The 25,040-nt window shown below is 35.7% G+C and overlaps 1 protein-coding gene across 4 annotated transcripts in view; it reads right to left on the bottom strand.

Annotated features, from left to right (window-relative positions):
- TRPM7 (transient receptor potential cation channel subfamily M member 7) overlaps positions 4,493 to 25,040 on the bottom strand; it is a 104,135-nt gene continuing 83,587 nt past the window's right edge. For 2 of the 4 annotated variants that reach the window (XM_021095614.1, XM_021095609.1), the window contains exons 29-39: positions 23,899 to 23,969; positions 21,743 to 21,777; positions 19,037 to 19,062; positions 16,603 to 16,653; positions 16,458 to 16,523; positions 15,386 to 15,669; positions 15,186 to 15,268; positions 14,815 to 15,020; positions 11,470 to 11,521; positions 11,268 to 11,374; positions 4,500 to 5,974 (exon numbers count right to left, since the gene is read on the bottom strand). In XM_021095614.1, coding sequence (XP_020951273.1) covers positions 5,844 to 5,974; positions 11,268 to 11,374; positions 11,470 to 11,521; positions 14,815 to 15,020; positions 15,186 to 15,268; positions 15,386 to 15,669; positions 16,458 to 16,523; positions 16,603 to 16,653; positions 19,037 to 19,062; positions 21,743 to 21,777; positions 23,899 to 23,969 — 1,112 coding nt within the window. In that variant the 3' untranslated portion in view covers positions 4,500 to 5,843. Of the gene's footprint in view, positions 5,975 to 11,267; positions 11,375 to 11,469; positions 11,522 to 14,814; positions 15,021 to 15,185; positions 15,269 to 15,385; positions 15,670 to 16,457; positions 16,524 to 16,602; positions 16,654 to 19,036; positions 19,063 to 21,742; positions 21,778 to 23,898; positions 23,970 to 25,040 lie in introns of all 4 variants that reach the window. The other 2 variants (XM_013993003.1, XM_003121515.4) reach the window with 2 other exon arrangements.

Here is a 25,040-nt window from a genome sequence, read left to right as displayed (position 1 = left end):
ACAACAACAAAAAACCCAAAAACCAAAAAAACCCTGCAGCATGAAGAGGCCTATTTGAGTACTTTCATTAGCTGAGTACTTAACTCACTGCACCTTCACAATAATATGAGACAAATACTGTTGAAAAGGCTTGCTCAATAAGGTAGTCAGCCAAGGTATAAGTGGCTGAGCGAGAGTAAGAGTCCCAGTCTATCCAGCATCATTTTCTATTGTGATGTATGTACAGTAGCTACAGAATCGAAAAGATTCATAGAATGTTGTAGGATATATCAGTACTTCCTTCGTATAGCTAGACCGTATTCTATTTTGGGATACATCATATTTTATTAACCTATAGAGCCACTGGACATGCCTTGCTTCTGCTTTTTGGCTATTATAACAAGGTTTTGTATAGATATTTTCATTTCTCTTATGTATAAACATACAGAGGATTAAAACTGCTGTCATATAATCTGTCTTCTTATGGTTGAGTTGTAAGTTCTTGATACAAATGCTTTATCAGATATATTGCAAAATTTTCCTCCCACCCTGAGAGTTGTCTTTTCTCTGCTGATGGTGTACTTGGAATTAAAAATTAATTAAAATTTAATTAAAATTTAAAAATTTTTATTAAGTTCAATATATATACTTTTTATTTCATTGACTTTGCTGTTGGTGCCATATATGAGAAACTAATACCTAATCAAAGGTCACCTTTATATTTTCTTTTTAAGAGTTTTCCGATTTAGGCTCTGGCATTTAGGTTTTCAATCCATTTTGACTTGACATTGGTATATGATGTGAGGTACAGGTTCAACGTCATTATTTTAAATGTGGGTATCTAGTTATCCCAACACATTTTAATGAAAAGACTCTTCTTCCCTCACTGAGCTGTTCAAGCACTCTTGTTGAACCTCAATTAATCATACACTCCTGGACTTAGTTCTATTTTATTGATCTATAAGCCGTAACACACTGTCTTGATTTGTCTGGCTTAGTATGGGAAGGAATATTTTAACAGTTTTTTTAGAAAGCCGTGGATAGGCTTATTTGAGAAAATACCAAAACTGGACAATGGTGGTTTCCTAAAGGTCAGCTGCAGTGTAGCATCTGAAACCCTATAATCTTCTACTCTGCTAGACCTTTCACTCACACACCATTCTGTAATCCATGCGTAGAGTATTTGAAGAATATTGGTTTTGTAGATCATCCAAAGGTTGACACATTTCATTATAAATTATCAACAACGATTTTATTAGAAAAGTACTAGGAAGTTATGATGCTATTGTGCTAAGATGCAAACTTTCCAAACTTCCAACTTGCTCTTGAAAGCTCAAATTTTAGCCTTAACAAGTACTCTTAGTCTTCTGCCAAACACTCGAGTCTGAATAATCCTGGTTTGCCTGCTAGTCACTTTCAAACAGAAACGTTCAATGAAAAAAGTGACTAGTTCAGTTTATAACTCACACAACTACTTAACTGTCTTTCCTTAAAATAATGACCACTTTATTATGCAGCAAAAGTGCTTTATGCATACTTCTTATTTTGTTCCACATAATATTAAAGACATGTTTTCAAAGGTCAAGATTAAGAATTAACTTACTACTTCATTAAAGATATTTTAAATGAAAGACTTCTTTAAAAAAAAAAAAACTGTGGTATAAAGATGAAAACTATAATGAAGACTAGTACAGTATGGTGCTACTGCCTTGACTCTTGCTAAGGTACCAGCAGTTTTGCCCACCAATAAAACTTTTCAACACACTGAAAAAGGCAAATAATAACTTAGAATTATGAGAAGTTTTAACTTTGTAGACCCCATGAAAGAGTCCTGGGAACCTCAGGGTCTATGGTCCACTCTGAGAACCAATGATCTAATTAATACATCTTGGCAATGACCATCAAAAAGACAACCAGACCTGTGTTTCCTAGGGGATGTATATACCACCACCAGTGAAGCATTCTTGTCCAAGAGAAAAAAAAAAAGAAAAAAAAAAAAATCAACCTCAAATCTCAGCCTCTATACCTAACAACAGTTTACGACATATATAGGAAAGAGAAACATAGTGACACCTAAGGAAATAATCAGTAAAACCTTTTAGAACAAACAAGCTGGCTTTTATATATTAAAAAACCTATATGTTGAAAGAGACTTTAAAGACAAATCAAGCAACTACTATATATGGAAAAGATATATCTTATAAGATACATGTATCTGAGTCCTGATCTAAGCAAATTATAAAAAAATTATTTTCAAGAATCACATTATTTGATATTAAGTAACTTAATTTTTTAGGTGTGAAGACACCACAGTTCTTGTGTTTAGAAACATACTAAAACATTTAGAATTAAATATAAAGTCAAGTCCATGATGCAAGACTGTATAGAAATTCCAAGGGAAAAACAAATAAGGAGAGAGCTAAATGTGCTTGAAAGTACGCTACTGAAAGGTGCTGTTTACAATGAGCTGGCACATGTAGTTTTTCTCAGTAATCACATCCTCTTCCACCCAATTCTGATGCCCACTAAGGACCCCAGGAACAACCTCTACTTTGATGAATTTCCAGGGAGCCCAGAAGAAGGAAAATATATTCCAAAGAGGATCAGAAAAACCGTAGGGTTTTTCCTAAGAAAAAGTTCACAGATGACCGAACAATGGAAACAGTCTGTCATACTTCCTTCAACACATTACTTATCAAGTACCTAATTCAATGCTACAAGCTCCAGCAAGGCACTAAGGGAAATACAAAAATAAGACAGCTCTTAGTTGGTAATACATACAATCTAGTTTTTGAGAGATACACAGTGATCAGTTTTATTGTAATACATAATTACGGAGTATTTAACTAGGTGCTAAGTGTCATGGACCTGAGGATTTAAGTTCCTCAAATACATATGCTTTATGTGAAACTTAGCTTGGAAACAATCAAAACAGACATGGTAAATGAAGAGAATCATAAAGATACCTGCCCACAGATACACTCCTTCCTGCAAATAAGTGTTTGATTTGTCTTATAAGTGATATACAGCTACTTAGTGGGTGCTCCTGCCCTGTCTACTTAAATACATAAGATGGTGTCATTTTAATCTTCCTCAAGAGAAAGAAAGTTTAATACTGTAGAAAAACATTTAAAAATTCAATTAGCTTTAGGGAATACCTATCACAAAGCACACATATATAAGGTAGTGGGTGCTATGGGAGTGAAAAATCCCAAAGGTACTTTGCTCTGTGAATTGTTTAGTGTAGTAAAAAGACAGACGATAACTATGAAAGCAAAACAGTTCACCTTAAAGGTGGAAAAATAGGGTAATTACACTTTTCTTTACATTTAAAATTGTTTTCATATGTTCTAAAACAATAAAAATGCATTACTTTTGGAGTTCCTGTCGTGGCGCAGTGGTTAATGAATCCGACTAAGAAACATGAGGTTGAGGGTTCAATCCCTGGCTTTGCTCAGTGGGTTAAGGATCCGGTGTTTCCATGAGCTGTGGTGTAGGTTGCAGACGCGGCTTGGATCTGGTGTTGCTGTGGCTCTGGCATAGGTCGGTGGCTAAGGCTCTGCTTAGACCCCTCGCCTAGGTATCTCCATATGCCATGGGAGCAGCCCTAGAAAAGGTAGAAAGACCAAAAAAAAAAAAAAAAAAAAGCATTACTTTTAAAGTAGTAGTGGTTCACATATGCCAGACCGAGGGAGGCATATTAGAGAACACCTGCAGAAGATGTTTTATAAAGTAATTTGCTAAAGAGGCAGAGTTCTGTCCTCAGTAGGATGAGACTAAAAAGAAGTCAAAGAGATTAAAGCAAACCTGGTTTCAGAGTGCAGAGTAATAATGATGAATTTATGTAATCTAAAGAAAGACAACATTTCTTTGGAATGAGAAAAGTCATACTCAGGTTAAACTGTTTCTTTCTAGAATTAACCAAAAAGTTAATGGAGTAGATTTGTTTTAGAAAAGTGACCAGGAACTGGTATGGAAACCATTAATGATCACTATGCTTGCAAGTCAGTATAACCTGGGGTTTAAAAGCATAGATAAAAAGCATGTTTGCCTAGGTTCAAATTCCAGTGCTGTTACTGAGTATAAAAATCCCAGGGAAGTTACTTTACCTAATGCCTTGATCTTCAAATCAGCATAACAGGATAATACTAACACCTATTTCACAAGATTGTTAGAAGGATTAAAGGATTATTAGAATGGATTAAAAGTATTGTTAGAAGGATTAAGGATATATGGAAAGTACTAAGTAAATGTTCAACTATTAATATTATCATGTGAAAATAATCAACAAAAAATTAAATACCAATAGACAATGCATAACCTTGTTTTCTAATATAATAAGAAACAGATCCAAAAATAAAGACACAACAAGAAATCAAGAACACTTTAAAAATTGTGTAGGACTGGAGATCAAAATGCCTACGTGTATGAATGGTTCATTTGAAAAAACTGATATTCTGAAAAAAAGTTAACACTGAAAATAATAATTTTTCAGAATAAAGTCACTAAAACATCTGTAAACAAGAATAAATTTATTTAATTTCTTTTAAAGATTTAATGATATACAAAATGTATATAGTATAATATCTTTAATACACTTTTTCTCTCCCCCCATCAATATTAAACACTATTTGAAGAGCTTATCTCTTGCCTTGTCTGTATCTATGAGATACACTACTGAATACAAGTAAGATTTACACTGCTCCCTCTCAAATTAAAATGAAAATTAGTACCTAGGGAAAAACAAAAAGATAAAGAAAGAAAAAAAATCAAAGCATAAAACTTCAGAGAGATGAAAGCTTTTCTTTTCGTTGAGTATTCAACAATATCTGGGGCAGTTAAATTACATTTTATTGGCATAAAGTTGCATTGCAATCTCCCGACATCACATAATGATAATCCATTTCTTAAGTACCACAAATAGTATTCATGTTCGGATGTTCCTACACAATTTTTAATATATGCAAGAATTCATGTTTACATTCTGATTTGATATACTGGTCAATAAAATCTTTTGAGAAGTATGTAACTTCCAAGTTGTCATTAGATAGGGAAAAAAGCACTTTAACTTTTCTCACAAGGTAACTTCTCTTGAACAGTGAGTTTCTCCTTTGACATATTTACATTTATACCAGTCTACCATGGCTTTCTTCTACATAACAGTGACTTGATAAAACAAAGTTTAAAAAAAAAAACAAAAACAACTAATACTTTTGCACAATTTGGGCTCTATTTAACAAAAACCTGGCTCTATCTTTTAAATAGGAGCCTAACCCTGATTCATAAAGTCCCCCTTGGAAAATGCTTTTCACCTTGGGCTTCCTATATCCCTGTAGATCTAGAATTGTAACAAGCCATCTCCTTTCCCACGGCCAAGAAGCATCTAGCTGGGGACTAGGGACATCATCACTGAACACACTAAAACACACTGAGGAAGACGTCTGACTGCCATTTAACCAAAAGACTGGGTGATTTCTTTATCTCACTAGCTGAATGGCAGTAAACCAGCTGCCAATAAAATATGCACGGACACCTAACTTTGGTTAATGGTATTGCACCACATGAAGTGAGGGTGTTACCCTCATCAGAACAAAGTCAAATGAAATCCTCTGTTAAAAAGAGCCCTTTAAAAAGTTATAAATATGAATTTTTCTTTACCTTTAAAATTTAACAGCTGCCAGCTGTATCCTATAGTGAGTTTCTGACTAGTTTAATCAGGTCAAAAGAATATTGACCTTTCAACTGTGCCAGATTCAGCATATTCAATTAGGACACACTTATATTACCAAACAATTCCCTCTTAAAGGAAAAGTGACACAGTAACATTTTTGTGAGGTGTAGGCAAAACCAATGATTCAGTAATATTATAACATCAGACGAACAGAATTAGTTGATTCTGATTCTTTGGTGGAATTTCCAGGCTGAAGAGTCAAATCAGAAGGTTCATCCTGAGGAAATATAACTTTATCAGGTGTATAGTCATTCCTCTTCAGATCTATATTCACCACCCCCAACAAAAAAAGAAAAAAAAGAGTCAGTACTGCATTGAAATTTAAAAAAAAAAAAAAAATCAAGAACACTTTCTAACTCAATTTTCCTCTAAATATGCCAGATCTATATTCTACAAAGTTGTTATATATTCAAAAGCACAAAATTTATACTGATAAAAATGAAATCATTCAACAAGTAATTATTACACTCTGAGTCAACTCATGTAGTTGTTCATGAAGTCCCTGTTCTCATGGAGCTTATAATCTTGGTGAAAAAAAAAATAGAAAAATGACAAATTTTAAATAGGAACAAATGCTTTGAAAGAGGAGTTTCTATTGTGGCTTGGTGGAAATGAACCCAACTAGTAGCCATGAGGATGCAGGTTCAATCCCTGGCCTTGCTCAGTGGGTTAAGGATCTGGAGTTGCTGTGAACTGTGGTGCAGGTCACAGATTCGGCTCAGGTCTGGTGTTTCTGTGACTGTGGCAGAGACCATCAATTTGACAAATGGCCTGGAAACTTCCATATGCTGCACCTGCGGCCCTGAAAAAAAAAAAAAATGCTTTGAAGAAAAAAAACAGTGTGATGAGGGTTATGTGGGAGATGGTATAAGGTGATTCTTCTAGGGCTCTTTTTCCTAAGACTCCCAAATCTCATAACATGATATTCAAAATATCCAGGACATATTCTAAAATTAGCAGAGATACCAAAGATCATCTCAAAGTTCTCAGTGAGGAGTTCCTGCTGTTGTACAATGGATCAGTGGCATCTCTGTAGTGCCAACACACAGGTTCAATCCCCAGCCTGGCACAGTGGGTTAAGGATCTGGTATTTCCACAGCTGTGGCATAAATTGCAACTGCAGCCTGGATCTTGGACCCTGGCCCAGGAACTCCATATGCTGCAGAGTGGCCAGAAAGAAAAAGATAAAAAAAAAAAAGATTCTCAAAGAAAAAGACAACCAAGAGATGTCAATTCCAAGATTACCTAGACATAGAATAATCAAATACTTTAAACTAGCTACTATAACCATACTCCATGACATAGGGCATATAAACTTGAATGAAAAAACAAGTTTTTAGCAGAGAAATAATCAGTATAAAAAGAACCCAAAGCAAATTATAGTACTGAAAAATATAATTGAAATAAAAAATTCAGGGAGTTCCCATTGTGGCACGGTGGTTAATGAATCCAACTAGGAACCATGAGGTTGCGGATTCGATCCCTGGCCTTGCTCAGTGGGTTAAGGATCCGTCGTTGCTGTGAGCTGTGGTGTAGGTTGCAGACGTGGCTTGGATCCTGCGTTGCTGTGGCTCTGGTGTAGGCCTGCAGCTACAGCTCTGATTCGACCCCTAGCCTGGGAACCTTCATATGCCACAGGAGTGGCCCAAGAAAGAACAAAAAGACAAAAAAAAAAAAAAAAGAAAAAATTCAGTGCATGGGCTTAATAACAGATTGTAGAAATAAAGAATGAAGAGTCAGTGAATGTGTAAATCAACAGAAATAACCCAATACACGAACAAGAGAAAAATTAATTTCTAAGGAAGTAATCAGAGCCACAAATTCCCAGGTGACAATATCAAAAAGTTTAATGTTCTTTTAATGAGAGCCCAAAAAGAGATAAAGAGACACGTGCAGAACAAATATCTGACAAACAGCTAAAAATTCCCCTAATTTGAAAAAAGTCTAACTTGCAAATTCAAGAAGCTTAGTAAAGCTGAAATAGGATAAACTTAAAGAAAGCCACTATTAGACATAACAGAATCAAACTGCTCAAAACCAAAAATAAAGAATAAATCTTGAAAGGAGTTAAATTATAATGACACATTGCATATAAGGGAAGAACAATCAAATGACTGTGGAGTTGTTATTTGAAATACCAGGCCAGAAGAGAGCAAAATATTTTTTAAGTGCTAAAAGAAGGGTCAACCTAAAACTCTAGATGCAGTGAAAATACCCTTTAGGAAGAAAAGCAACACACACACACATTCTTAAGTCAGGGAAATTAAGAACAACCACTAAAAATCTAAACATAAATATAAAACAGAATACCAAAACAGAGAGGGGGGGAAAAAAAAACCCAGAAACATCAATCAGAAACCAATAAAACAGTAGATTAAAATCTAACCTTATCAATAATTAAATTAAGTAAAAAGGGTCTAAGACAACAATTAAAAGATGGAAATTTTTATTTAGATTTCAAAAAAGAAACAAATTAAACCTAGGAACTAACTATATGCTATCTATAAGAAAACTACTTTAAATATAATTAACATATATAGATAAAAAGAATGATGAAATCACTCTTGTTACTATCAGACAAAGCAAACTTCAGAACAAGGATAATTGCCATGGCATTCTATAATGATAAAAATCAAATCACTAAGAAGTTAGAGCAACTGTAAATCTGCACGTACCTAAAAAAAAAACCCTCCAAAATACAGGCAAGAAAAAAATGACAAAATTGAAAGAAAAATAGACAAATATACTTAGAGATCCCTTTTGTAAGTAATAAGTGCACACAAAATCATCAAGAATATAAAAAACCTGAACACTACCAAAAAACTTCCCTTCATTAACATTGGTAGATTACTCCATCCAACAAAAGAATATTCTCTTCAAGCATGTGTTCAACATTCACTAGAAACTATCTTTTCTTTCTTTCTTTTTTGCTTTTTAGGGTCATACTGCAGCATACGGAAGTTCTCAGGCTAGGGGTTGCATCGGAGCTGCAGCTGTTGCCCTATGCCACAGGTACAGCAACACCAGATCTGAGCCCTGTCTGCGATCTACACCACAGCTATGGCAATGCTGGATCTTTAACCCACTTAGTGAGGCCAGGAATCGAACCCATGTCGTCATGAATACTACAAGGGTCTGTAACCTGCTGAGCCACAACAGGAACTCCGGAGACTATCTTTTTAAAGTTAATTAAAAAAAAAAATTTAAATTATACAAAAGTATGTTCTCTTACCATAATGGAATTAAACAAGAAATCAGTAACAGAAAAGTAGCAGGAAAACTTCAAATACTTGACAACTAAAAAAGACACCTGTAAGTAATCCATAGGTCAAAGAGGAAATTTCAAGGGAAGTAAGAAATATTTTTAAAAAACCCCAAAAATAAAACATACCAAAATGTATGGGGTGCAGTAACATGATTAGAAGAGGAAAATTTATAGCACTGTTTTATTAGGAAAAAGGCCTCAAGGAGTTCCCGTGGTGGCTCAGTGGTTAACAAATCCGACTAGGAACCATGAGGTTGCGGGTTTGATCCCTGGCCTTGCTCAGTGGGTTAAGGATCTGGTGAGCTGTGGTATAGGTCACAGATGCGGCTCAGGTGTGGCGTTGCTATGTCTGTGTTGTAGGGTGGCAGCCATAGCTCCGATATGACCCCTATCCTGGGAACTTCCACATGCTGTGGTTGTGGCCCTAAAAAGACAAAAGAAAAAAAATATATATACACACACACACATACACATTACATACATATATAAAGTGGGGCTAATATCAATTCCATACAATCAATTCCCCAAAACAGAAGAGGTATAAAGACTTCCAATTTTTTTTTTTTTTTTTGGTCTTTTGTCTTTTCTAAGGCCGCTCCCACGGATCAAATTGGAGCTGTAGACACCAGTCTACACAAGAGCCATGGCAACGCAGGATCCGAGCCACATCTGCAACCTACACCACAGCTCATGGCAACACCGGATCCTTAACCCACTGAGCAAGGCCAGGGATGGAACCTGCAACCTGATGGTTCCTAGTTGGATTCGTTAACCACTGAGCCACGACAGGAACTCCCCAACTATTTTTAAGGTCAGTATTATCGCCACACCAACCAAGACAAAGATAGTACAAGAAAAAAAACAAACCCATAGACCAATATCCTTTATGAACATAGATATAAAAATCAACAAAATATCAAAAAATTGATCCAACAATACATAAAAAGATTATATATCATGACAAAGTAGAGTTTGTCTTAGGAATGCAAGACTGGTCCAACTTTTTTTTTCTTTTTACAGCCACACTTGGGGCATATAGAAGTTCCCAGGCTAGGGGCTGCAAGGTCTATGCCATAGCCACAGCAACATCAGACCCAAGCCACATCTGTGACCTATGCTGCAGCTTATGGCAATGCTGGATCCTTAACCCAATGCGCAAGGCCAGGGATCGAACCAGGATCCTCATGGACACTATAGTAGGTTCTTAATGTGCTGAGCCACTACAACTCCTGATTCAACATTTAAAAAAATCTATCAATGTAATACAATACTAATAGATTAAGGAAGAAAAACCAAATGATCAAATAAACAGATGCAGAAAAAACATCTGACAAACTCAATGTCCATTTAGGATAAGCATCTTCAAGAAATGAGGAGTGAAAGATGTCTACTCTCATTATTCCTAATCAGTCTTGTATTGGAATTCTTTGCCAGTGCAAAGTCAAGAAAAAGAAATAAATGGGATATAGGCTGGAAAGGAATTAATAAAACTGTCTCTATTGTGTACACAGAAAATTCTAAGCAATTTACAAACAAAAAACAAACAAAACCTCTTAGAACCAAGTGAGTTTAGCAAGGACACTGGATACAAGGTCAATATACAAAAACAAAACCCAAATTTCTGTTAACAATGAACAATTTAAAAAATTGTGAAAACAGTATCATTAGCATGCTTATCATGTGTCTGGGACTGTTTTAAGTACTTCACAAATATCAACTCTTTCAATTCTCCATTCAAAAAACAACAAACCTCTAAAATGCAGGTACTCACTGAGGCCTTACAATCTAGCTCCCAGGTCCAAGCTCTTAACTACTACATTATTGATCATAATGAAATGGATTTTAAAAATATAGCTCAGGGGTAAATGCCAGGAACCTGTAATTTTGAAAAAGTTCAACAGGGGATTCTGATGCATACCAAAGAGTAATAAGAATCACTGATTTATGATATAATCTATAATTCAATAATAACATGTAATTCTTCAAATATAAAATTACTATCATGAGAGACTGTATCTGCAGTTCCTGTTCCTATTCCATGGAATACTTTCCCCAACTTTTCAGGCTAACTTGAAAATCTATTTATCTTTCTGTTTTAGGTAAATCTGCTAATTCCTGGCATCCAACAGATACATATTAAATGAATGAATTTTGTGTTTTTATAAGTAATGAAAGAAAGCATAGATCCATTTATAACCAAAAATATGTATTTGTGCCTCTGGCTTTATGAAGTTCTGTAGTAATCAATTTTGCCAACAATTTATATATTATACCGATTAAGAAAATGCTCACCTGGAAGTTTAAGCTTTCTACAGCAAGAATTACAATGATGTTTTGCTCTGAAGTTTTTTATTGCATCTTCTCCTAGATTTGCTGGGCCAAAAACCATATCACAGGATCTGTGGAATGGGTAGTTCAAAAAAAAGTTAAGGCAAACAGAAATGTAGAAGTAAAAATTATAAAAGCATGTCTTAATGAAATTACTAAAACTTACCTCTTTTCTTCTGCCTTTATCACAGAAGGATCAGTCAAATTTTCACCCACGCCTTTATATGTATATATAAAAAAGATAATTTATATTATATGTCAGAAATATTGACATAAAATAAAGTCATGAGAGTCTATAGAATCACCAACCATTACAAAATGTTAAATTATTCCAGAGTATAGTTTTTCTCTTGATATTTTACAGCTTGACTTTTGCCCACGCCCACAACTGCACCAGGAACAAACAGTTCCTAAGACATGAACAACAGTTGAATGTCAAAGTAGGTAGGCATGTAACCTCCTGATGACAACAATTTCTGAACAACACAGTCAAGGCTGCAAGCAAATTATCCCCTATTCACAATCTGCCCTTATTTCACCTTAGTTGGCAAAGAACAATTAGGTACATGCGGCATAACCTAGAGGCCATTTAAAAAGTGTTTTGAATTTTTTAAAATTACAGACTAACATATGAATACATCTTCTTGCAAGATTCAGATTACATATATAGAATAAGATTGTGAACCTCTTCCTTCACCTCCAGTCCTCTCCAGAGGTATTTAAAGTATGGTTTTTTTAAAAAAATCTTTTTACTGCCACACCTACAGCATGTGGAATTTCTTGGACTAGGGGTTAAATGAGAGCTATAGCTGCAGCCCTATGCAATAGCTATGGCAACACCAGATCTGAGCCGTATCTACTATCTACACAACCTGCAGTAATACTGGATCTGTAACCCACTGAACAAACCCACATCCTCAGAGAGACAATGTTGGGTCCTTAACTGACTTGAGCCATGATGGCAACTCTTAAAGTGTGGTTCAATCTTTTAGTTTCTCTCATTTATTCTCTCATATAAAGAATAAACTACTGATACTTGAATAATTATAAAATATTCAACCCATTAGAATTAAATCTAACAAAATGGTTAGAATTCCACAATAGAAAAAACTAGAATTAAAACTAGAACTAAGTCTCTATTCAGATTAGCAAAGATTAAGAACAATCAGAAGTTCCCACTGCAGTGCAATGGAAACACTCCGACTAGGAACCATGAGGTTGCAGGTTTGAACCCTGGCCTCACTCAATGGGTTAAGGATCTGGCATTGCCATGAGTTGTAGTGTAGGTTGCAGACGTGGCTCGGATCTGGCAATGCTGTGGCTGGCAGCTGTAGCTCCAATTCAACCTCTGGCCTGGAAACCTGCATATGCTTCATGTTCAGCCCTAGGAAAGCAAAGAAAAAGAATATTCAGTTACTCACTACTGGAGAGATGGTAAAGAAATAAGTATTCACCACAGTGCTGAGTAGGAATTCCTACCGTCTTTTAGAAAAATAACCTAGTGGAGTTCCTGTCATGGCTCAGTGGTTAATGAACCTGACTAGGCACCATGAGGTTGTGGGTTTGATCCCTGGCCCCCTGGCTGTGCTCAGTGGGTTAAGGATCCGGCATTGCCGTAAGCTGTGGTATAGGTTGCAGATGAGGCTTAGATCTGGCGTTGCTGTGGCTCTGGCATAGGCCATTGGCTATAGCTCCAATTAGAACGCTAGCCTGGGAATCTCTACATGCTACCAGTTCGGCCCTAAAAAAGAAAGACAAAAAGAAAATGAAAAAAAAAAAAAGAAAAACAACCTGGCATTCACTGCTAAAATTGCACTCATCTCTAAAAACTAAAAATGGGGTGACTGTTTTACAACAGAGTATGAGAATGATGCCATACCTCCATACTATAGCTATTAAAAGGAATGATTCAGATTTACCAATAATGACTGAAAAGATGCCCATGATGTAATGTAGGGTAGGGAAAAAAAAAAAAAGTGAAACATACACACACATAGCGTGATTACAGTTGCAAGAAAACCACAACACAAAATGATCAGAAATAAGGGGGGAAAATTGTGTATTGTCTTCACAAAGGTAGAGAAATAGTCAAGATGGGAACATTTGTTCCTTATGTATTTCTATATTATTTAACTTGTTTGCAGTAATTTCCTAAAATATCTCTATGAAGAAATGGTTCCATGAACATACTAATTTTGTAGAGAACATCACAATTACCCTGCTTATTAAAAATAACTGCCATCTTTTAATTAACAGTTCAGACAAAATCCATTTGGCTTCACTGCCAATGCATGCTTTAAGATGGATTGGCCCACCTAACAATACATGTTGAGAATCAATACCAACTGTTTGCTTTTCAGTAAATCATTTATATTTGTGAGCATCTATATAATGAAAGACATCAAGTGATATGCATTCTAAACAATTGTTCTTATGTGATTTGAAATCTTGTCCATGTTGACATTTGAAATTAAAGCTGATCTTTAAAAAAAATAATATGGAACCTGTAAGTGAAAGTACCATCCAGGCAGAGCTGGCAACTTGCTCTCTTTTCCTTTGACCCAGCTGTGAAGCTACATAGACATTACTCTAGGCAAATGTGCTCTCTTCTAGCCACAATTTTTTCTTTTTTACATGTATTAAAGAGTCTACAAAAATGGCTATGATCAGTTTTTTACCTCCCTGTACACATGCTGCTCTACCTCCCAAGTGCTAAAAAAATCTATTCCCTACCTCTCGAATCTGAGCTGTCCTTACTACTATCCTTAACCAGTAAAATGTGGCAGAAGCGATGTGGGCTCATTCTGGGCCTGACCTAAGAGTTTCTGCTTTCTCTTTGGAGGAAGCCAGTTGTCATGTAAGAAGTCTAATTACCTGAAACTACCATGCTACAAGCAAGTCCAAGCTCGCCAGCCATGTGGAGAAATCACTTGGTGGAAAACTGATGCATTCAGCTGTCCGTGAACAGAGTTCTAAGACATTTGGCTCCAGTCAAGCTGCCCAAATTAGTTTCCAGCCATTTAAACCCTCTAAGTGGACAGCAGAGATAAGCCCATCCCCAAATTCTCGAACCAAAGAAGTGTAAGCAAATAAAACGGTTGTTTTCATTCCTAAATATTTAGGCAGTTTAGTTCACAGTAATAGATTACACAAACATCAGGAGATAGAGATAGAGATACCTATTATTATTTTAAAGAAATGGCCTTTATACCTTTAAAAAACTCAGGCTATTCATCTACAAAGAGAATAGGGGATTTCACATTTCACATGTTTTTGCTCTTTAAAACATATGTATTACCTAAATAACAATTAAGGATAGCCAGATACCACTCTTCAGGGACCTAACAGCTATATACTATGGCCATTATCAACTTGCTTTTTATAACGGCTTCTACTGACTGAAGATTTTACCAATCTATAAAAGAGCAGATTTCTGTGTATTGTTCAGAACACAAGAATAGGTGAGAATCTACTGCATAATTTCCTTTTACCAATATTTTGATAAATTTACCTTGTAAATCAAGTACCAGTAACTCTCCTCTTGTATATTCATAAGTCCAGTGGCTAAAGGCTAGCATGATCTCTTCCAGTGTATTAGTTGGAATAATCTCATCACCATTATTGTTGTTGTATTTCCTAAATTCTCCAGTCATACATTCTTCCACAGCAAACCACTGTCCTGCTGAGTGGCAATATAGCAGGAAAACTTCAAGGAACCTTATGAAAAACAGTGATAGATATATTACTAGTAGTTTTGTTAATACAATTTTAATTGATCTTTGAAATGTATAACTAATGATATATTCAGCATCAATAATGGAGGTCAAAAGAGAATGCAATCCACATTATAGTAAAAGATCTCAGAAATTTTTAAAGATTTACCTTGGAGAATATGGTATGGATTTGGGTTTCATTTGGTTGAAGGCAAATGTAAGCTTTTGTGCTGCTCTCTGTTGTTGAATTTCCTACAGAATAGAAAAAAAGAAACCCCTGTTCAACATATAGTTAAAATTTTATCTTTAGAAGTGAAAACATGAAACTCAAATGCATATAGGTCACTGTATGCATTCACTAGCACTTACTCTGAGACAGAGATGCAGAACTGTATCTTCTTTATAAATACTTGACCATGTGTTAACCACCTCAGGAAGAAAAGATTTGATGATATAAAGATGTCCTGATTTGAGGATATCATGCTCTGACCAAGTACACTGTACTTTGACAGCTCTTCGTAAACCTCCTCCCATCTCCTCTTTACTTAAAAACTCTATTTTGGCACAAAGGCCTAGCTGTGACCAAGAAGACATGCTGTTATTCAGTATGTTGGGAGAACTCTCCTCCAAGCGATACACTGTGACAGGCTCACCTGCAACGTGAATGGATACATTTTAAGGTCAAAGTATGACTCTAAAAATCAGAAGGTAGAAATTGGGAGGTATCTTTGGTTAAGATTAAGTAAGGAATAAAAGATGTTTTATAAAAGGAAGTGTGGAGTTCCTGATGTGGCTCAGCAGTAAGGCATCCAACTAGTATCCACGATGATGTGGGTTCAATCCCTGGCCTTGTTCAGTGGGTTAAGGATCTAGCGTTGCCATGATCTGTGGCGTAGGTCACAGATGTAGCTTGGAGCTGGCATTGCTGTAGCTGTGGTGTAGGCTGGCAGCTGCAGCTCCAATTCGACTCCTAGCCTGAGAACTTCTATAGGCCACAGGTAAAGTTTTAGGGCAAGAAATACACAGAAATCAAGAGTCTAGTAATATCTCTAATTTCACATATATTTAGTAATGATAAGCATTTTTGAAATCATAAATATTTTCAAGAAAAATTTTTGAAAGCAACTGGGCTTCTAAACATTTTTGTTAAACTTTTAAGACACAGGTCAGATCTGTTCCACAAATCCTGTGCTATCAATTTATCAACACCTCTTTTACTAAACTATGGATCAAGATCTTTTCTGAATTAAAACACACCACTGCTTCTGATGCTTCCTTCTATTTAAACATATCTGACTCTTATAAGTAATTGAGTTGATTAAAATTTATATGAAACTAACATTTCTTAATGTGATCCTTCCTCTGTCACCACCCATGTTCTACATTACAGTTAAAACCTACATACGAATTCCCTTTTATTTCTTTACTTTTTTGGATTTACCTCTTGGAGGCACAGGTGTAAATGGAATGCTCTGGGATAACCTCATCAAGTTATTTCTTTCCACAGCTGCATAAAAATGAGAGAGAAAAAATGAAATCCCTAAAAACCCAACATATTACTAAATTTTGATTTTAATATTACAAACCTGAGTAATAGTAATTTGTATCCATAACAGGCTTAAATGGAGAAGCAAGACCTAAAACAGCAAACAAATGAGACCCTATTAAAAAATACCAATGCAATATAAATTTTTTGTCAGGCATTCTCACTTAATCATCCTAAGTTTCCTTCATTTATGTTCTCTTCACAAAAACAGAACAAGTAATAAATTAGCTCATCATGTGCTTTACTACCCTATTTCATTATGCCCAATTAGTGTTAACTGTGCAGACATCTGGAAAGGCAAAAGCACATGATGGCTCACACTCTCCAGTCATAAACTGCATTCTTCCCTTATCCTCTACTCAAAAAGAAAAGGGTTGGACCTTTGGGATCTGAGGCTGTAGCCATGTTTTAGTAGGCTGACCATGAGAAGATGTGAAACATAACAAAAAAACTCTCCTCTATTTCTAAATATATTTGAGGACTTAATTTTTTAATTTTATTTTTTAATTGAAGTATAGTTGATTTATAATGTGTTAGTTTCTGTGAGGACTTCATTTTTTAACTGTAGTGAGAAAGATGGATAATAAATTGAACTTGCTATGTGTTAAGTTTCTAGAATATAAATAAAAAATCTATCAGAGTTCTCTTGTGGTGCAGTTGGTTAGGATTCGATATTGTCACTGCAGTGGTGTGGGTCACAGCTGCTGGTGTGGGTTTGATCCCTAGCCAGGGGCTTCCATATGCCGCAGATGCGACAAAAAAAAAAAAAAAAAAAAAAAAGAGCCTATCTTCTTGCACAAGTAGTTAATAGTTAACACTGCGTGGTAAATATAAAATACATATGTATATCACAAACGTATAGTACAGGACTGGAGAAGAGGGGTATAAATATCTCCTGGTTGAAGGGAGACTGAAGGCTGTCTCAGAGGAAGAGAAGGTAGAAAAGACAAGTAGTACTGTGGTCAGGTAACATTTCCAAAGGCATGGAACTGTTAAAGTAAGTGCCCGCTATATTTGAGAAACTGAAAGTTGTTTGATATGACGAGAACAGTGGTTTTTCAACACTAGCTATCAGAATCACCCAAGGGGCTTTTTCAACGTTACCTACCTGATCTCACTCCAAAATATTCTAACTCTGTAGGTATGTTTCATCACACAAGAGATTCTTAGAACTATTCGGATATGCAGTGAAGACTATAAATTAATGAGAATGAGTATAGACATGAGGAGATAAAGCTATAGAAACAGGGAGTACCAAATTGTTGAGTCAAATATGCCATGTTAAGAAAGGACACTGGATTTTATCTAATGACAGTGGAAAAACGCAGTGACAAGACCAGATCTTTGAAAAGAATCATTTTGGTGGCAGAACAGAAAATAGACTGGAAGGGAGCCCAGAGTAGCATAACCAACCTCAAAATCCTAAACTACTAAATGTGAACATATGCATACCCTACCACCAGCAATTTCACTCCTAGGCACACACCCAACAGGAAATAAAGGCAAATGTTTACCAAACAACATTAACATGAATGCTCATAGCAGCACTACTGATACTAGTCGTATACTGGAAGCTACTGAAATACCCATTAAATAGTAGAATAGATAAATTCATTTAATATATTCATACAGGAAAATACTGCAGAGTAGTAAGAATGAACGGACCAACACAACACACAGCAATATTTATGAATCTCATAAATATATGTTAGGAGAAAGGAAAGAAGCACAAAATGGTACATATTTATGACCCTATTAATATATTCCATATATAAGTATATATATATATATACAATACATACAATAATACATACATAAAATATAGATATGGACACATATACACACAGGCAAAACTAATACATGTTATTTAAGGGATAGAGATTATAAGAAGAGGAGGACACTGGAGCTAAGATACTGGCAATCTGTGTTGTGATCTGGGTGCTGATTACATGGGAATGCACATTTAGTGAGAATTCATTGGAGTGAAGGCATATCTATAGTTTTCTCTATGCATATTATATGCATCAACAAAAGGTTCTAAGAATAATGACAGTCTAAAATGAAAGCAGTAGCACTACATATAATGGAGGATGGACTGTAGTGACATTTAAGAGATAAATATAATAGGACTGTGTGTGTCCAAGGTCAAGGGGATCAAGAATACTTCCTCTCAGGTTTCACCTGGCTGACTGAAAGAGTTATCATTCACTATAACAGGGAATATAAGGGAAGGAACAGCCTGGATAGCAAGGATGAAGGGGAGTGGGGAGACTGTAAAAGAATCATCATTCACATGGTGAGTTCTTATATCTGTGAAACAATAACGAAGAGAAACGAGCTGAGGGAATAATTTTCTACTGCTTTAGCTTTTTCAAATATAAACTCTACAATTTCTTACCAGACAATGTGGTATTTGCTAAAATATACATTTACGATCCTCTATTTTTCACATTAACTCCATCACATAAACTCACCATTTAAGGTTCCTTCTTCAGATGGCCTAAAGAAACATCAAAACATATAAGCTATGTTATGATTTTAGTTTTGGCTACCACAAGATTTTTTATTTTATGAAGTAATTATTATTTAAAATAACATTATAACAAAATAACTATTGGTTTGAGTATATGCCATTTCCTTAAGTCAATGTCAAATTCCTACACATATATGTATATACTCATTGGCACTTTATCAACAATTTGTACCTCCTACTTATGCTTACATAAACATTATTAATAGTTTGGTCTCAAGCTGAAGATGCAGTTTCACTCAAACTGAGAGTGAAATATTCTTTTATTTGTGGAGATTCATTCCAGTACTGTAACAATGCCTTGAAATAGCTCTGCAGGATTCTAAAAATACTTCAACATAACTGATGGGCAAAGAACTAAGAGAATAGCAAATAGATATCATTTTGCAAAGCTCAAGTGCTAATGTCAAAAAAAAGTTTTCTAATGTTGAATACATGTATTTATAACAACATATATTGGTACTCAGTGGAGGTTCTATCACTCCCGTAGATTCCAGTACAAGTTAGAGAGACAAGTGAAGTGGGAAGGAGAACGGGATGAGAATCAATAAAAATGGGGAGTTCCCATCATAGCTCAGCAGAAACAAATTTGACTAGCATCCATGAGGACGCAGGTTCAATCCCTGGCCTCACTCAGTGGGTTAAGGATCCGGCGTTGCTGTGAGCTGTGGTGTGGGTCACAGACGTGGCTCAGATCTGGTGTTGCTAAGGCTGTGGTGTAGGCCGGCAGCTACAGCTCTGATTTGACCCCTAGCTTGGGAAACTCCGTATGTCACCTGTGTGGCTGTTTAAAAAAAAAACACAAGAAAAATGGATTCGAAGCTTAGCTCTTCTTGCTCAGGATAAAAGGACTAGATCCAGAAAGGACCTCTGGAATATAAGATCTTGGTAATCTATTTCTTTTTTTTAAATTTTTTTTTTTTTTTTGGTCTTTTTGCTATTTCTTTGGGCCGCTTCCGCGGCATATGGGGGTTCTCAGGCTAGGAGTCTAATCGGAGACGTAGCCGCTGGCCTACGCCAGAGCCACAGCAACGCGGGATCCGAGCCGCATCTGCAACCTACACCACAGCTCACGGCAACGCCGGATCCTTAACCCACTGAGCAAGGGCAGGGACCGAACCCGCAACCTCATGGTTCCTAGTAGGATTCGTTAACCACTGCGCCACGATGGGAACTCCTGGTAATCTATTTCTAGCTCTTATATTCTGACTCTGATGTTTCTTCTTGCTTTTCACCTTAATAGCATAAGTATTTTCTTACAGGAAATATTTTGAACCTAGCAATATTTGAACCTAGCCTCCTGTCTACTGTTGGTTAACCACTCTTTCCTTAGCACCCAAAGAGCACTGACCAACTCCACCTTTCTGGGTACATCTATGGGTCAGCATTCTGTAACTCAATATTCTCTTGTTGGCTGAATTAACATCAACTTGAAGTACCTACCTTGTATTTATATCCTATGGTTCTGGTTATAAAAGACATTATTCTATGAAGAGGTCTGATTATAAACAGGTCTTCAAGTGCCATTCAGGGCCAGAATATCCCCAAAATATTAACAACTGTATACCCTTATAGCACCTGGTTTCTTTTCTTCTCTACATATTCACATATATTTCTGATACAGAGAGGGGAAATAGGGAAAATACTGTGTAATATACAATAAATTTCCTTTAAACTGGCTTCCTTTTCCAAGTAGTCCATATTGGGGAGTAACTCCACCATACTTCCAATATCAAATGGGTGTCAAAACGAGATTATTTTTTTCCAATGTCCTTTGGAGTCCTAAAATACTAATTTCCAGGCCAGAAACAGATTATCTTTGATTTTTCTTTATACTTATGTTAATCAATACTGAAAATTCTTACTTTCTTAGGGTGACTACTTGTCAGGCTGTCTTTTATTTCTACTTTTGGTTCTGGATTACAATGGCTTTCTCGTGGGATCTCCCTCCATGCAGGTTTTCTTATGTACACTGTGTATTACTGCTCTAATTACCAAAGTGTCTTCCAAAAGCAGAAACAAGAGTTGTTGATAAGAACGACAGGGAGAGAGGAGTTCCTGTCGTGGCTCAGCAGAAACACATCTGACTAGTATCAATGAGGATGCAGGTTTGATCCCTGGCCTTGCTCAGTGGGTTAAGGAACCGGTGCTGCCATAAGCCGTGGTGTAGGTTGCAGATGTGGACTGGATCTGGCGTTGCTGTGGCTGTGGCGTAGGCTAGCAGCTACAGCTCTGATTTAACCCCTAGCCTGGGAACTTCCATATGCTGTGGGTGCAGCCCAAAAAAGAAAAAGAAAAAAAAAAAAAGATTGCTGGACAGAGAGAAAGTATGAAATCAGGTCTTTGAACAAATTTTTCAAAAGCAAGGTGGAAATAGGACTAAATAATAAAATCACAATTGTATCATTATAAGGAAAATTTTAGTAGGAATTATAATTATAGTATTATTATATAATATCATTAATTTAAATATATACATTAACTCATAATAAATGATTCCCCAATCTCTTCTATGGAAAGAGAGGAGATGCCAAAGTAAATAATTATCAACACTTTCAAGGAGTGTTAAAGTGATGATGCAAAGAGCAGAAAAAAGACCACATTCAATAACTATGATACTTTTCAAACTAATGAGAAAGGGCTTACTTACATTTCTCTGTTTGATGGTCTATCTTGTAACCAATCCTTTCATCAGAAACAAACACAAACAAAGTTAAAGAAACAAGTCTCTGGATAAAGCATAATTGTTTATTGTTTTATAGCCTACCCATGCTTTATGAAGAGCTAAAAATATGAATTTTTATACAAATGAATAAAATAAAAAATGGGTAATAAGGTTATTCCACAAGGTTATTCCACAAGGTAGAGTGATAAATTTCATGAGTGTTATTTACTATGACATAATTATAATTGTCTCTTGTCAATCTTCTTTTCCTAAGATACACATTTGTTTATATGACTCCAAAAAAAAAACGCGCCTGTTCTCAAAAGAAAAACACACTAAAGTATAAAGAGGAAAATTAAAACCATGTAAACTGTGAACATAGAAATCACTAATAACAGGCATATTTCACTGAAGCCTTTTGATGTGTATGTATGCGGTGGTTTTTATTCCAAAGTTTTATAAATATATCTCCAGATGTGGATTTATTTCTACCTCTCCAGTTTGGGGCTTATACTTCCTGAATTTGAATTTCATATATTTCATCAATTTGGAAAATTCTAAGTCATTTTAATCTCTTCAAATTCTGTCTACTCTCTCAGAGCCAATTTAGAGACATTTTCCCTATCTCTTTACATTTAACACATTTTCAATCTAATTATAATTTTATGCTTTGTCCTGGTCCAATTTAGTAAAACTTTCCATTCAACTGTGCCCAATCTGTTATTTTTAACCCCCACTGAGTTTTTTCTTTAATTTTCCAGTATTTTTGTGTACTCTTTTCTTTAATATTCGTAATACTTTTATGGTTTTAGTAAGATATTTTACAATCTATAACCAATAATTCTACTATTTCAAGTTCCTGGGGATCTAATACTGTTTGTGTAAGTTGGCTCCTGCTAGTTTTATAATTTGGCATTGTGAGGTCATCTTCAATGGAACTTTATTTGTGGCAAAGCTGTGTAAGCTTAGGTTTAGGACGAGTCCTTCCAGAAAGGAGGAATTGTTACTCTGTGTTCACTAACCCCTTATCTCCACTGAAAATCTTTTAATAGCATGATTTTTATTAATACAATCTATTTCCTTACATCACAATGTAAATTAATACATTTTTCTGTTTTTCTCTTCAGGTTTCTAAAATGTTTTAGTAAGACTGGGCATGGGATCTACTTAAAAGATCTTGCTTCCTCTCTGCATCAGATGGTGGCAACGAGTGAAGCAACAGCAGCAGTTAGGTCAAAGCCTTCTAACAGGATGAGATTAAAAAGACTGGTATACATACAAACACACTGACTAGAATATCCAAGGGGCTCGCCTCTCAGTTTATCATGGAGATAAATCCAAATCTCACCTGCACATTGAAACCCTTGGAGTGCTCAGCTCCATGCAAAACCTGGGATTCCTCCCCAGCCTGTTTGTTCTGGCTGCTTCCTGGGATCTTCTCCACCACCTTTGCTTGCCCTATCTGGGCTGATGAAACCTGCTTGAATGACTCTGTCCTCTAAAGAACCCCCAGAGCCTCAAGGTCACGCACCTTGCAAGGGAGAGGGTGTGAATACATGTGTAGTGTTCAGTCAAGGGGGACAGGGCCAAGTTAATATGTTCTTGATTATCTAGAATCATAATTATGAGCAACAATATCTACAACACTATAAAAGCGCCTTTTTTTTTTTTTTTTTTTTTTTTTTGCTATTTGGCTTGGTTGACAGAGTGCTTTTAAAGAGTGTTTGTAGGAGTTCCCTTGTGGCGCAGTAGGTTAAGGGTCCAGTATTGTCACTGCAGTGGCTTGGGTGATTACTGAGGTGCAGGTTTGATCCCTGGCTTGGGAACTTCCAAAAGCTGTGGGTATGGCCAAAAAAAGTGTTTGTAAAATCAAATATTCCCTCAATTGGCTGGAAATGATTTTAGTTTCAACTCAAAACATTCTTGCCTTTCTTTCTTTTGCACACATTTTTCTTCAAAAATGTCTGACTCTTCACTATAGGAAGAAACTCTTTCCTATAACTGCTATCATGTACAGAGATAGTTTTTTTATGGTTAAACATTTTTTGAAAGATAGATATCTCAAATATCACCATCTCCTAGCTCTTCTCTAATAAATACGTATTTTAAAATATGTGTATGTTTCACTGAAATGTACAAACCGGTAGTAAAGCTGCTTTGGAATCTACTTCATGAGTTTCTTCTGTAGATAGCCTTCTACTGCTACTTTCCACTAAAAGAAAATTATAAAAAAAAAAAAGTTATAAAATAAAAATTTTTCTAATACAAACTAGCCTAACACAAAGTGTTTCAAGGCATAATGTAACTTTCCTAAGATAACTTATCCTTTCCCTAACACTGCCGAACATGAGTTATATAAGGCCTGTGGGTCTCTTAACAGGGTATCAAAATTATCCAATTTACTTCTGTGAAAAGGCAATATGAGGAGTTCCCCAGTGGCTCAAAAGATTAAGGATCCGGTGTTGTCACTGCTGTGGGATAGGTCTGATCCCTAGCTCCAGAACTGCCACATGCTGTGGCAAAATAAAATATATCTTTAAAGGCAATATGAAACAAAATATGTATCTTCAAGTTGTTTTTTAAACTTTAAACTTGGAGATCTTCCATGTCAGTACACAGAATTTTTCCATTCTACTCTGATGTTACACTGAAGTGCACAAAATGGATATACAATAATTTCCTTAAATACTTATACTGATGGACATTTGGTTTGATTTCAATCTCTTGCTATAACAAACAATGTTACAGTGAATAATCTTATGCGTACATCATTTTACAGCAGGACTTAGAATAGATCATTGTTCCCCCCAATTTAAGACCACTGCTACTGTCACACTTTATTTATGCTAAAGCCTTGGAATTAAGCCTATTTTCCACCCAAAAGTGAGCATGTTAAATTTTAAATTAACTTAGAATTTATAACTTCATGATACAATAAAGGAAAATCTCAGAATAAATAGTGAAGGGAAATCTCAGAACATTCTAACTATAAAGGGCAAAAAAGAGCAGAGTGAACTATATTAGGAGATTCTGGGCAAAACTTAGGATGATGAAACTGATGACATTGTTTATCTGAATATACTGAAGAAATTAAGTCAAAGAGCAGAGAACCTTGTGTTCCTCTAACCAAAATTATGATGTAATTAAATTGGTGAGAATGGGTAAAGACATCTACATGTATGCGTTTGGGAATGGGGGTTGTGGGGGCAAGGGGAGGTGGGTGGAGGGGAGTTTAATCCTTGTCTTTAGTGGAAGGTCAACAGATATTGACTAAAACTGAAAT

Source organism: Sus scrofa, chromosome 1 (assembly GCF_000003025.6).
Source record: "Sus scrofa isolate TJ Tabasco breed Duroc chromosome 1, Sscrofa11.1, whole genome shotgun sequence".
NCBI lineage: Eukaryota > Metazoa > Chordata > Mammalia > Artiodactyla > Suidae > Sus > Sus scrofa.
This window is presented reverse-complemented; position numbering and strand designations above follow the sequence as displayed.